The sequence below is a fragment of the Talpa europaea genome (assembly GCF_964194135.1).
Source record: "Talpa europaea genome assembly, chromosome: 3".
Lineage (NCBI taxonomy): Eukaryota > Metazoa > Chordata > Mammalia > Eulipotyphla > Talpidae > Talpa > Talpa europaea.
The window spans coordinates 7,101,763-7,114,060 of NC_140069.1; the positions used below are offsets into that span (position 1 = coordinate 7,101,763).

General features: G+C 39.8%; 1 protein-coding gene across 4 annotated transcripts in view; it reads left to right on the plus strand.

The window, feature by feature from the left end:
- Positions 1-12,298, plus strand: part of ASAP1 (ArfGAP with SH3 domain, ankyrin repeat and PH domain 1) — a gene marked incomplete at both ends in the record, with an annotated part of 251,064 nt that overhangs the window by 175,057 nt on the left and 63,709 nt on the right. For 2 of the 4 annotated variants that reach the window (XM_084230492.1, XM_084230494.1), the window contains 5 exons: positions 918-967; positions 2,939-3,068; positions 4,271-4,356; positions 7,638-7,713; positions 9,287-9,409. In XM_084230492.1, the coding sequence (XP_084086618.1) occupies positions 918-967; positions 2,939-3,068; positions 4,271-4,356; positions 7,638-7,713; positions 9,287-9,409 (465 nt within the window). The remainder of the gene's footprint in view (positions 1-917; positions 968-2,938; positions 3,069-4,270; positions 4,357-7,637; positions 7,714-9,286; positions 9,410-12,298) is intronic. The other 2 variants (XM_084230493.1, XM_084230495.1) reach the window with 1 other exon arrangement.

The following is a 12,298-nucleotide window of genomic DNA, read 5'->3' on the forward strand; positions in this document are numbered from 1 at the left end:
TAAGAAGAGCAGAGAGAACGTGAGAGAAGGCCGGAGAGCCCAGCATGAAGACTTGCTGGGGGCTGGGAGGCCTGCCAGCCTCCCGACCCCCAGCACCCCTGCCTGCTGTGTACCTGGTAACCCCAATAAAAGGCTGCAAAAGCCACTGAGGACTCTGACTCCTCCTTTACTCCGTCTGCTGGATATAGAAAACCTGCACTGTGCCATTCCTGTCCTTACAAAGGCACTCTGAACATTTCCGGCATGGAAAATGATCATTGGCAAAGGAGCAAGATGAGACGCTTTTGGGAAGCTGGAAGGACCTTAGTGGCCGGGAGAGGGGGTTGCACTGTACCTTGGCTAAATCACTGGGTCCCGCTGCAGCAGCCAGCTTTCCATGGGATGCCATGTGTGAAAGTGTCTTGGTGAAGCTCCATGTGTCCTAGAGGAAGGCATCCCTGCTAAGATGTTTCATAACCCAAATGCCCAAAAATGGATGACTGGATCAAGAAGATGTGGTACATATACACCATGGAATATTACTCAGCAATCAGAAAAGATAAATTCATGCCATTTGCAGTAACATGGATGGCGCTGGAAGGGATCATGCTCAGTGAAATAAGCCAGAAAGAAAAAGAAAAATAGCAATGGTCTCACTCACAGCAGGAATTTAGAAAACCTAAATAAGGGACCAGGAAAAAAACCTAATTATAAAAAAAGTAAAAATCAAAATCAACAAGCAACTATAAATCAGAGACACACAAACCAAGGGGGGGTTGGGAATTGTATGGGAACTATAACCAAGATGAAAATGCATACATTGTGCAAAAATGAAAGCTGATGTGAAAAAATATATAAAAGAAAAAAAAGATGTTTCAGAATTCTTTATTCACCTTTAAGCAAAATGTACACTCAGTTTCTATTTTGTTTTTTCTAAGGATCTCAAGAAGCCATTTGACAAAGCTTGGAAAGATTATGAGACAAAGTTGTAAGTGATGTTTTATTTGATTTTTTTTAAGCCCTTTTTAAAATTTTTGTGAGTTTCCATTTAAAAAAGACAAAAGAGTAACTGGAAGAAGAACACAGCCCTCAACTAATACCTTCTAGATAAAAATTGTTTACCCGTCCTTGTAAGGTCTAAGAGGTAGGTGAAAGTAGCTACATCTCCAGTGCTAGTTTTCTGGAGTGACATGTACTTTCGCAGTCAAGTGGCCTTCGTGACTGAGAGTGACTGTCAACCATGGATCTGAGAGCTGCAACTCGTTCTGCTCCCGGTTGCCTCTAGTTTACTTCCCTCCACCCACACCTCTGCCTTTTGCTCCTGTGAGCTCTTGTTTTCATTCTGGAACCTTTTCTCAAGCATTATCTTGCATCCTTTTCTGCCCGTTCACATTTCAGAGCAGGGCACCCAGAGACTGGTCAGAAGCTCATGTACATCAACAGGGCTTGTCAGGAAAGCAGTGGCTGGCCTTTTGGGGTTTTAAGTTTTAGGATGTCAAGATAGCTTTTTTATCACTTGTGTTCTAAATGTCACTGTCTAGAAGTCTGTCTTCTGGGGCCACTCAGATCCCTCAGCCCCCATCCGTGATTGTATACAGCGACATTTTGGAAGCTCCACGGGCAGGGAGTCAGGGAGCCCTACTGTTTGCGGTGCAGACTTTCTCTTAGTCTTTCTCTTCTTAGACTTATTCTTCCAAATATTTGTTACTCTCTCCTCCTTTTTGGTTCCCAGTTCTTGTCTTTGGGAGATTATGCCTTTATTTATTTATCTTTAAATGACCTTGCCATTAGTTCAGTGGGGTTGGAAGGAAGAAGAAATGATACATGTGCTCGAGTTGGCTGATTGACCCAGAAGTCTGTCATCACCACTGGGCGATGCCCTTCATGTTGCTTCTCAAGTGACTTTGACTTCCTGCTGCTTTTCCTGTCCTCCCCAGTGGAGAGAGAGTTGAGGTGCATTTTCTCCTGGTCCGATCCTTGCTTCACCCTGTGTGACTGCCATGGTGGCCTGAGGAAGGGGTTGCATAGATACAACGTGAGGATAGTACAGTGAAACCCAACCAGGTCTGTCGTTGATTTCCCATTGGGAGGGTGGATTAATTTTCCACTGTGTGTACGTGGGCAAAGATGTCAGCTTTCTTTGGTGTTTGATTTCCCACCACCACAATTTAAAAGATTTGAAGGCTAAATCAGTTAGTCTTTGCATTCACAACTGGAAATTATAGGCTGTTTCCGAAATTAGAGTCTGTTTCAAGTGAAACGAATTTTCAGAAAGAGGCCTGTGACCACGGATGTCCTTACCGGGGTGTCGTCTGTCAGAGCCAAGCGTGGCCTCAGGTCCTGGGCCCTCCTTTTCCTGGCTCCCCTGCGACCTCCCCACTGAGGAACATTTTCATAGGATTCCAAATTAGAGACTGGGATTTCTCACAGTCCTTATTTTGTACAATCCAGTGCCACGTGGTTGAGTGATAAACTGTGTTACTGGGATACAGAAACAGCCCGAGTTGAGAGGAGTTTTGGAAATTACCCTTGAGTGATTTTTGTGCCTACCCACAAAGCTTCATTATGGACTTTGTCTTGAAGTCGTTCTAAGTTTCATAATCTGTTGATAATCAATATACACTGTACCTCAGACCTCCAACTTTCTGATCTCCAACTATTCATCTTAGAGTGATTTACCCAAGAAAAAGTAAACTCAGGATTTCTTCAAACCAACCAAAATGGGAAGGGATTTATATTAATCCATGTGTTAGAAGTTTCCCTAGGTGGAAAGCCATATACAAAGTATTTATTCTCTTTGAACTTAGATTTTTTACTTTTGATAAATTCTAGTAAGAATTCCTGCCTCCTAACTTTAGTAATTAAGACGTAATCAAGGCACTCAACTTAAAGGGAAATGTGAATGTGGCACATTACTTTTTTTTTTTTTTTTAAATGATGACATCTGTTTAAATTTCAGTACAAAAATTGAGAAGGAGAAAAGAGAGCATGCAAAACAGCACGGGATGATTCGCACCGAGATCACCGGGGCGGAGATCGCAGAAGAAATGGAGAAGGAGCGACGCCTCTTTCAGCTCCAAATGTGCGAAGTAAGAACGCACTCTTCAGCCATTTGCCCAGAATTGTATTAACTGTCATCTTTCCTGCTTTTAGCAGTATTTATGCTTAAATGCAGGCTGTGATTATTAGCAGAGGGAAGTTTCTTAAGGATTCTAATCTCCATTTTTCTCCAAGCCTTTTGGGATCCACCATTTCACTGTTGTCTCTTGTTTTGAGCCTCGGTCCTATGGGGCTCTTTAAGCCTAAACGGGATTCTCTGGTGAGAACTTTAATGTTGCTTGTGATTGAGTGTGGAAAAAAATTTGGGTGAGGGTAACACTGGTGAATAGTACATTTTACTGGTGCAGGGTTAGAGCATGTTTCTTTTTTTAAGCATGTGTCTAGTTTGATTGAAAGCTTAAGTGAAGTAGTCATTAAGAAATCTGAGTTAACAGGGAAAAAATGCAGTGGAAAGCATGTGGCCTTAAACTTAGAGCAGTGGGTCTCAAACCGGTTCCCACTGAATGTTGGACTCTTACCTAGAGCTGATGAGAGTGCTGGAGTTCCTTTAGCATTTTTTGTAAAATACTAAAATGGATAGAATTTTCTCAATTTTTAAGTTTCCCTCCTCAATTTTTTCCCTTGTTTCTTCCCCTCCACCCCAGTCATGAACTTAACTCCTTCGTGAACTTGTTACTCGTAAATACTTTCACATCACAAATCAAGTAAACAATATAAACAAAAGATCTTGACCAATTATGAAAGTTAGAATTACTAATGAATAGTCACTTGCACTTGCACAAACTTGCATTGTCATTTTTATTCTTCAATTCCATAGTAGCAAAGATTCTTTCTAATTCACTTCCTTGGTCTGAAAGTCTCACTATCATGCAGCATGTCCCGTGAAGAGAATGCCACTGGACTGGTTTTCTGCAAAGAACAGGAAGGTTATGGTGGTGTGAGCCAGAAGTTTGAGATCCACTGCACCAGGGGGAAATAATCAATTATTCAGAATGTTTTGTTGGGTTTGATTTCTGCTTGTCTAGTCAACTAACCTTAAGTATGTAAGATGCTAACCCCCTAATCAGTTTTGTCCACCTGTGACTGCCAGATCAGCGTTCCCTAAGTCAGACTCCCACTGTCTTCAGACAGCTGAGGTGCAGTATGCGTGATTGCTTTTCTGACACTCCAGCCTGTGACTGAAGAGGCCTGTCTGAAGTGACCCGCACAAAATTCTGTTTTATTTCCACAGTATCTCATTAAAGTTAATGAAATCAAGACCAAAAAAGGTGTGGATCTGCTGCAAAATCTTATCAAGTATTACCACGCACAGTGCAAGTAAGTGGACGTTACCATCATATTAGCAAGTAAGGCCCTGTCACTTTTCCGGTTTCCTTACTCATTCCCTCTTTTGGGTCTTCATTTGGTCACTATACTCGTGATGTAAGGACCTTCCGTGGCCAAATGATGAGAAATAGCATGGTGTTTCTATAAATCAGTAACTCAAGTTCGTGTACCTCTTGCTGGAACCTGCTTGCTTATTTGCACAAGCTGATGTCCTTGACAGCCTGAAGAGCCTTCCTTACCACCGGTGATGGTTCGAGAGAGAGCGATTGTCCAGTTCTAGTGTTGTTTCCTTGCAGAGGTGCCTTTTTATTATGTTTGAAAATCTGTGGCAGCACATTTGCTTTTTCATTTCTTGTTTACTTACTGGGTTAGCTTCATGAATTTTCTGGAAGATTTTTGTGGGGAGAAAAAATGCCCATTACTGTTAAAGTCTGTGTTGCGTCCGTAGGCCAGCATGGTGCAGACAGCGCTCATAATTATAGGCAGACGCCGTCTTGTAGCCAGAGAAGCCCCTGCTTTCACCCTCACTCTCCTTTCAGGGGGGCTGCCTTTCCCTGACGTTTGAGGGCCCTGCCTGGGCAAGGGAGAGGGAAGGAAGTACCACAGTGCTAACTAAAATAACTTTTTCCATTTTTAATAAAACACCAAAAATATCCAACCCACTTTAAAAAATTATAAAGATCGTTAGTTCTAGATAAAATACTACTCTCTGAAAAGTTAAAATTTATAGTTTCCTTTGATAGTCTCTCTTATTTCTTTTAATATTGTTATATCTTTGGAAGATCTTTGTCTTCCATCAAAACATCCAGGAAGTCAGCACTGACTCTGGAGAAGGGGCAGGACTTAAGTCAGAGAGATAAGGTCAAATTCTGCCACTGGGTACCCGTGAGATCTCCATGAGGAGTGTCTCTGAACCACAGTATCCTCATCTGTGACATGAGATTAAGGTTCTAAAACCCACCTTGGAATTTTCAAAGATGCGAGAATTTAGTGAGATGACGCAGAGGGTGTGGTCCACCCGGGCCTGCTACCACTGCGCGTGTTTGCTGCTGTGATGATTCTCAGTGGATGTAGATCAGGTCCATCAATAGTCATAAGGGATGTAGGAAGTGACTGATAACTCAAGGCACTGCGAGGAGAGATTTGGAGGGTTCCTTGAGGGAGGTGGTGGCACTCGGGATTGAACTTGGAGGATGACCAGCCTATGACCATTGGGATCTGGTAGGGGAGTCTCCCTTCAAGGCAGAGAGAGATCAGCAGAAGGGAGCCCGACCCAGTAATAACTTCCTGTGGACAGAAAGTCAAAAGTATCAACTAACAGAACTGGGAAATAATAGAGTTCAGCCCTCATTGCCCCAACGTTGAACCACAGATTCTATCACAGCAAGAAGCCAGAGCTGTTTTCTCTCGAGGACTACTTCTACCTTTCCTATGTTAGTCCAGCCCTTCAAACCCTTGATAGACACACAACAGACCTATAAAGCCTTGTTTATTTAGACTTTTTAAAAAGAGCAATTTCATATTGCAAGTACTTATTCCAGTTCCCAAAATGATTTTCAATGTCAAATCAAGTGGTACTTAAGTTTTGCCCTGGTGGCACCTTGCATAGTTGTAGTACCATGGTGGCTGCAGAGGCTGGAGGAAGCAGAAGAGAAAAGCTTTTGACTTTTGTTACCCATTTCAGCTCACCCACACTCATTGTTCCTCCCTTTCAAACATGAACATTATCAGTAGCACGCTGTTTTCCAAACAAACATATTATCCTACTACTCATCCACTCCTTTTACCACCCAATAGGTGTCATTAGGATCTGCAGAATCAAACACATTTACAAATATTACTTTATTATCCTTCATCATAGAGATAATAAACACTAACATTGATCAAGAGTGGCCAGGAAGTGGTTGCTCAGAGAAGATCTTAACTTGCCCAGAGCCACATTCGTTCGTTTCATAGATGCTTCATGAATATGTGTCAAAACAAAGAAAGCACAAGGAACCACAGGAAAAATAGATAAATTAGACTTCAAAATTTAAAACTGTTGTAAGTGAACGGACACTATTAAGAAATTGAAAAGATAACCTACAGAATGGGAGAAAATATTTGCAAATCATTTCTCTGAAAAAGATGTAATATCCTTAATATATAAAGAACTCTGACAAGAACAAAAAGATAAAACAACTCAACTTAAAAATGGGTAGAGGTTTTTCCAAAAAACCCCAATGTACAAATTGCCAAAAAGCTCATGGAAAAAGACAGCATCATTCGTCATTAGAGAAATGCAAATCGAAACAACAATGTTCAAACAACCACCACAAAACAGAAAATAAATTTTGGTGATATCGTGGAAAATGAGAACCCTTAATACACAGCTGCTAGAAGTATAAATTGAGGTGACTGTTTTAGATAACAATTTGGCAAGTCCTCAGAAAGTTTAACATGGAGTTAAACTATAGGCATTAGCAGTGGGTCTACCAGTCCCATTTCTAGTTATAGACCCAAAAGAACTGAAAAAAGGTATTAATTAAAATTGTGTTCATGCATGTCTATAGCAGCAGAGCCTGCGCCTGAACCATGGTTCTGCCACCTACTAGTTTTGTGAACAGTTTGAGCCAGTTATTTACATACTTTGTGCCTCAGTTTACCCTTTAAAATGGAGATGACATCGAAGTGTTTATTAACTCATTAGGGTTGTTGTGAGGCATAAAATCATATAAAGCGCTGGACATATGATAAATGCTCAACATATTGGCGCTCGTTATTATTCCAAATGAAATAATGCAGCCTCTTATCTTTCTGGATCCATCCAGGCCATTCATTCAACAGCCTGTCTCCAGCATGTGCTGGAACACGGGGCCTTCTGGGGAACTGAGTGCATGCTGACTTTCCTCTCACCCTTGTTTCTAGTTCAGTCACATCTCTCCTTAGAGTGTTCGATGCTACTTTATGATAGTAGTCCGCTGGTTAATGTGTCTTTCTCTTGAATTCAAAGATAGCCCAACCCGGAGGGACTGGTCTGTGAATAGACAATGTACATGTTATGAACCTCAGTGTGTTGGGATGGTGACTCTCTGTGTCTGGTATCTACTAGCACATGGGGAATGGTGCCCATAATTTGTTTGTTGGTACACCATTATAAAATACTGAAATGAGTTTTCTAAGTATTCTTGAGATATGGAGGGGTTTGGAGAAAAAGAGAAAATTTCAGATTTTGCAGGTAATTATGGTTCATTTTTTTACACTGCTGGTAAATCTGATATTTTCCATTTCAGTTTCTTTCAAGATGGCTTGAAAACAGCTGATAAACTGAAACAGTACATTGAAAAACTAGCTGCTGATTTATATAATGTAAGTTCTTTATAAAATGTATGCTTTTTAACTTGGTTTTATAGATAAAAGTCAGTGAATTTGGCATCTGGATCTGAAGAGTGTTAGAGACGAGAAGGCAGGTTCAGTGATGTGTCAGTCCAGTCTAACCCGGGAGCAACGAGCCTTCAGGTTCACTTAGGGAATCACCAGTGGGCAGCCATTCCAGAGCACAGAGATGAAGCTATTTGGAGCACAGGGGAGTGAGTGAGTGAGTGATCGTTGATTCTAGATCGTCTCACTCAGGGCCCTTGACATTGCCCTTCAGTCAGCAATTGCAGAATGTTTGATCCAAAAAGCATAAAAATTGGCTGTCCTGGGTAGGCAGGTTTATGAATTTTTATTTTGCTATTTTATATTTCCCTCCCTAATACTTGGGTTTTGCTTTCATAATAGGAAAATCAAAAGGGAAACTTGTGGAAAAAAAAAACAACTCAGTGCATCTGTAGAAATGTCAGGCTTTTCCTCGTAAACCACTTGGCATGAATAGTATTAACAGCATATGTTTTATGGGTATAACCACGTATGTTCAAATGAGGTTTTGGAATTAAAGATAATACTGCATATTCTGATAAATAGCTTTAAAATATACCACTGAGTATTTTTTTTGGTAATTTTTTAAAAATAGTTAACAAGGTCCAGGATACAATTAATTCCAAGTGATTTTTCTATAAAGCAGCAACAATCCTTTGCCCTCATTTAGCACTCGGTGGTAAAGCTTTATATGTGCATCAGCCCATTGGATTCTGGCCATCCTGAGGATTCTCTTCTGGCCCATTTAATCAAATTGTGGATTCCCATCACCACCCTTTGAAAAACCAGAAGCAAATGACTCACTATTATTTATTAACTGTGTTTCAAAGAGTACATTTGCTCAAAAAAAAAAAATTGCTCTTTTGGACACTGGTGGTTATTTGGGACTGTATACAAAGCTGGCTATCTACACAGTCTTAAAGAAAAATAAATTCAAATATTTAACCCTTTCAATAATAACAAAACAATCAAAGTTCAAGATAAATACTTACGGAATTATATGCTTGTACTTTACAATTTTGGATAGAATCATGGTAAAGGCAGAAACCACAGAAGCAAAGGTTAATTGATTTTCTTCAGTAAAGATGAGCAAATTCTGTATTATTAAAACACAAATATGATTGCAAGAGACAAAAGCTTAACTGGAAAAAACAACCATATGTATGTCCTTAATACCAAATTTTTATGTCAAGAAAAAATTCAAGTCTAATAAATCAAAATAAGTAACGATGACATACAAAATATATAAATAATGTTTGAACTTGTGAAACAATTTAACTTCAGTTTTAAAAAGGGCACTTCAGCATTAATTTTCTAACCTAGATGTTGTAATAAGAAAGTATTTGCATTATTTGTTAATTTCAAAACTCACCGGTGCTTTCATAAGATGAGAAAATTACCCTTCACATATAAAAATGAGACTGTAAAATACACGAGGAAATCAGCTCTATGATTGTTATATTTGATGAATTAAACTCTGCTTATAATACTAAGTAATAGAAATCTTCTTTTCCCCTCATAGATAAAACAGACCCAGGATGAAGAAAAGAAACAGCTTACTGCTCTCCGAGATTTAATAAAATCCTCTCTTCAACTTGACCAGAAAGAAGTAGGTGATCTCGGTGTTTCCAGCAGGGCTAAGAGTGTAAGCGTGGCTACTCTATTAATCTTTTTGTGTCCGTCTGCCATAGAGGCCCTTTGACAGCTTCCTGCCAGGGAGGTTGCGGGAACAAACAGATGAGAGAGAGGCAGGTGTGTGCCTGTCACACCGCCAGTGTGGGAGGGAGTCCCTCACCCCCACCCACCATTCACAACTCAGGAGTGTGTCTTCATGCTGTTGAGGGAGAGTCAGTGGTGTGTACACCCCACATCCTCTTTAGATTATCTCTGTCTTCTGGGCAGCCAAAGGAGGCCTGTGTAGTTTTGCTAAGGAAAGGGAAATGTTTGTTTGTTTGTTTTTTGTGGGACCCTCGTCGGCGGCCGGGAAACAAACCGGCCCCGCAGAGGCTGCCCGCAGCCCAGCGCTCAACCGCTGCGCCACCAGGGGAGGCCCTGGAAAGGGAAATGTTTTGAGTTAAGAGTCCTGTAGAACTTTTGTCCCACAGTTAGAAAAATTCAGGCATGATAGTCCTTGGGTATTGATGGATGGTCCTTGCATGGTAGAAAACAATGCGACTGTTGCAGTCTTTCTGTGTACACAGAGACTGGTGTATTCTGCTCATGCTAGCTCAAGGCCAGAGTTGCAAGAAGCCCTCCTTCAGTGCATGAGGAAATGCATGATTTGATTTATTTTACCTGCACCCCAAATTGATAAATGTTGAGTTTTCATTAGCACCATATCCAGAGTATTTATAAGTGCAAATTGATCTCTCTCAGCATGCCTTTCCCATTTTCATGCTATTTATCATCTCTTATTGCAAAACATATTTAGAAAGTAATGATTTTTAATAACTTAAATATGAAAGACTAACCACCAGAGAGTTCTTACCTAGTGCTGCTATTTGAGAAAAGTATAAAGTAACCTAAAAAATGACCTGAAAAAATAATAAAATTTTTAAAACTAATGACCAGAAAAAATAAAAGCACCCAACAAATCATTTTGCCTCCTCAACCCCACCAGATTCTAGCTTGACTTCACTGAAGAAAGCTCCAAGTTTTTGAGCTATAAATAAGATTCCTAGATAGTTGACGGACTCATTTCCCTTTTAAAATAATATTATTGACTAATATGATTGTGATATTAATTATCTTAAGCTTTTATAATAACCTCCCAAAAGATCTATTTGCTACATAACTCTTCTCGGGTGATATCCATACCAACTATTTCCCCTTTTTGTTTGAGTCTCCCTCTATCAGAATTGGTTTGCAAGTTGTTGGACCAAGTCTGCAATTTGCTCATTTCTCCCATCTCCGTGTGTGGCACGTTGCCCAGCCTGCAAGAGCTACCAATAAATATTTAGTAAGATGAAACAGAAGGAATCCTTTGTCCTCTCCATTCATACATTACATTAGAACTTTGAAAGGTTTGGTTTTAAATTCAATGCCAGCAACATGTCTAACCCCCATTAAATCAATGAGAGGGTGTAATTGCTTGCAGTTAAAAAAGATTACTCCTTAATATAATGCATTTTCTATGTTAATAAGGTTTTCCAATAAGAAAGTAAGGTAATTTATCTGTACCGATAATAGAGAGTAGGAAATTGAGCTAAAAATAATACCATTATTTCATTCTATAGTTTACATTTCTTGGCTCACATCATGGAATTTCCCCAAGGTTTTATTTAAAACCCATTATTTAAGTTGAGTTTTTATATTTTTTTGCCTGAATGGGTTTCTCATTTGCATTTCTGTTTCCTGAATACATACAGATTTCTTTTATGCTATCAAAGAATTCAGGGTCTATTTTATTCCTTCTATTGTGATTTGTTTTGTTTTTTAGATGATTATTAGTGTTCATAATTTGCCTAAGGTTTACTTTCTCACAAAAGAAAAGCCTCTATTGTTTAGCTGGAGCTCTTGCTAAGCAAGCTGAATGGTCCTCATTTCTCAAAGTGTAGAAATAATAGTTTATGTGACTTTCTTAAGCCATAAAACTCATTGGCAGTTAATGCAAGACAAAATATAGTATCTCCTTCCCGCTCAGTGCAGTAGAACAGACTTCTGAGGCCAACGTCTAGACCTTAGCCCCTTTATTCACCTTTAAGAGCATATTTGTCTGAGGCGAGGCCTGTTCAATCTGTTTGTCTTCAGAATTTCAGTTTTATTTAGACTAGTAATATATGTAAAGAATGTTTTACTGATAAGTTCATAGAATATAATGGTTTTCATAAGTTATCAGCATCCAAATCCTTGTTAATAAGTGCTTTTCTTTTTACAACTTACGCATGTATTTTAAAGGTTAGCAAACTGGTTAAGATTCAAAATGCATAGCTTTAAAATATTCACAGACTAGGAGTTATGTGGACAGATGATGTGAAGTTTAATTCCATGCAAAGAGTTCCAGGGAAGTAAACTATTCTTTTAGTAAGAATTGATATCCAAGGAAATTCTAGCTCTTGTTTTTAATATTTTGGTGAGATATAGATATGGCACAGATTCCCTGACTCCAGATCCGTGGTTAATTAATTTTCATGTGATTTCCTTAGGTTAAAGCAGAAAGCTGCATAGTTTTCTTTCTTTTTTTTTTTTTTTTAATAGAGGCTTGTTTTTATTTATTTATTTATTTGTTTGTTTTGTTTTGTTTATACATGCACTGGGTACAGTCAGAAGCACGGGAAGGTGAGAGAATCCACCAGAGCCAGAGCGGGGAGCAGAGCAGGCAGAAGGACCGAAGTACACTGCTGAGGGGAGCAGCGGGCGGCAGGAGAGGTCTGCACGCCATGCGGGACCCTCCTCTGGTGGCCAGGGAGCAGCCGGGGATTGAACCGGTGCCGCTGAGGTTGCGGGCAGCTTCGCAACCCAGCGCTCAACCGCTGCGCCACCGGGGAGGCCCTAGTTTTCTTTTCTTTTCTTTTCTTTTTTTTTTTTTTTTTCA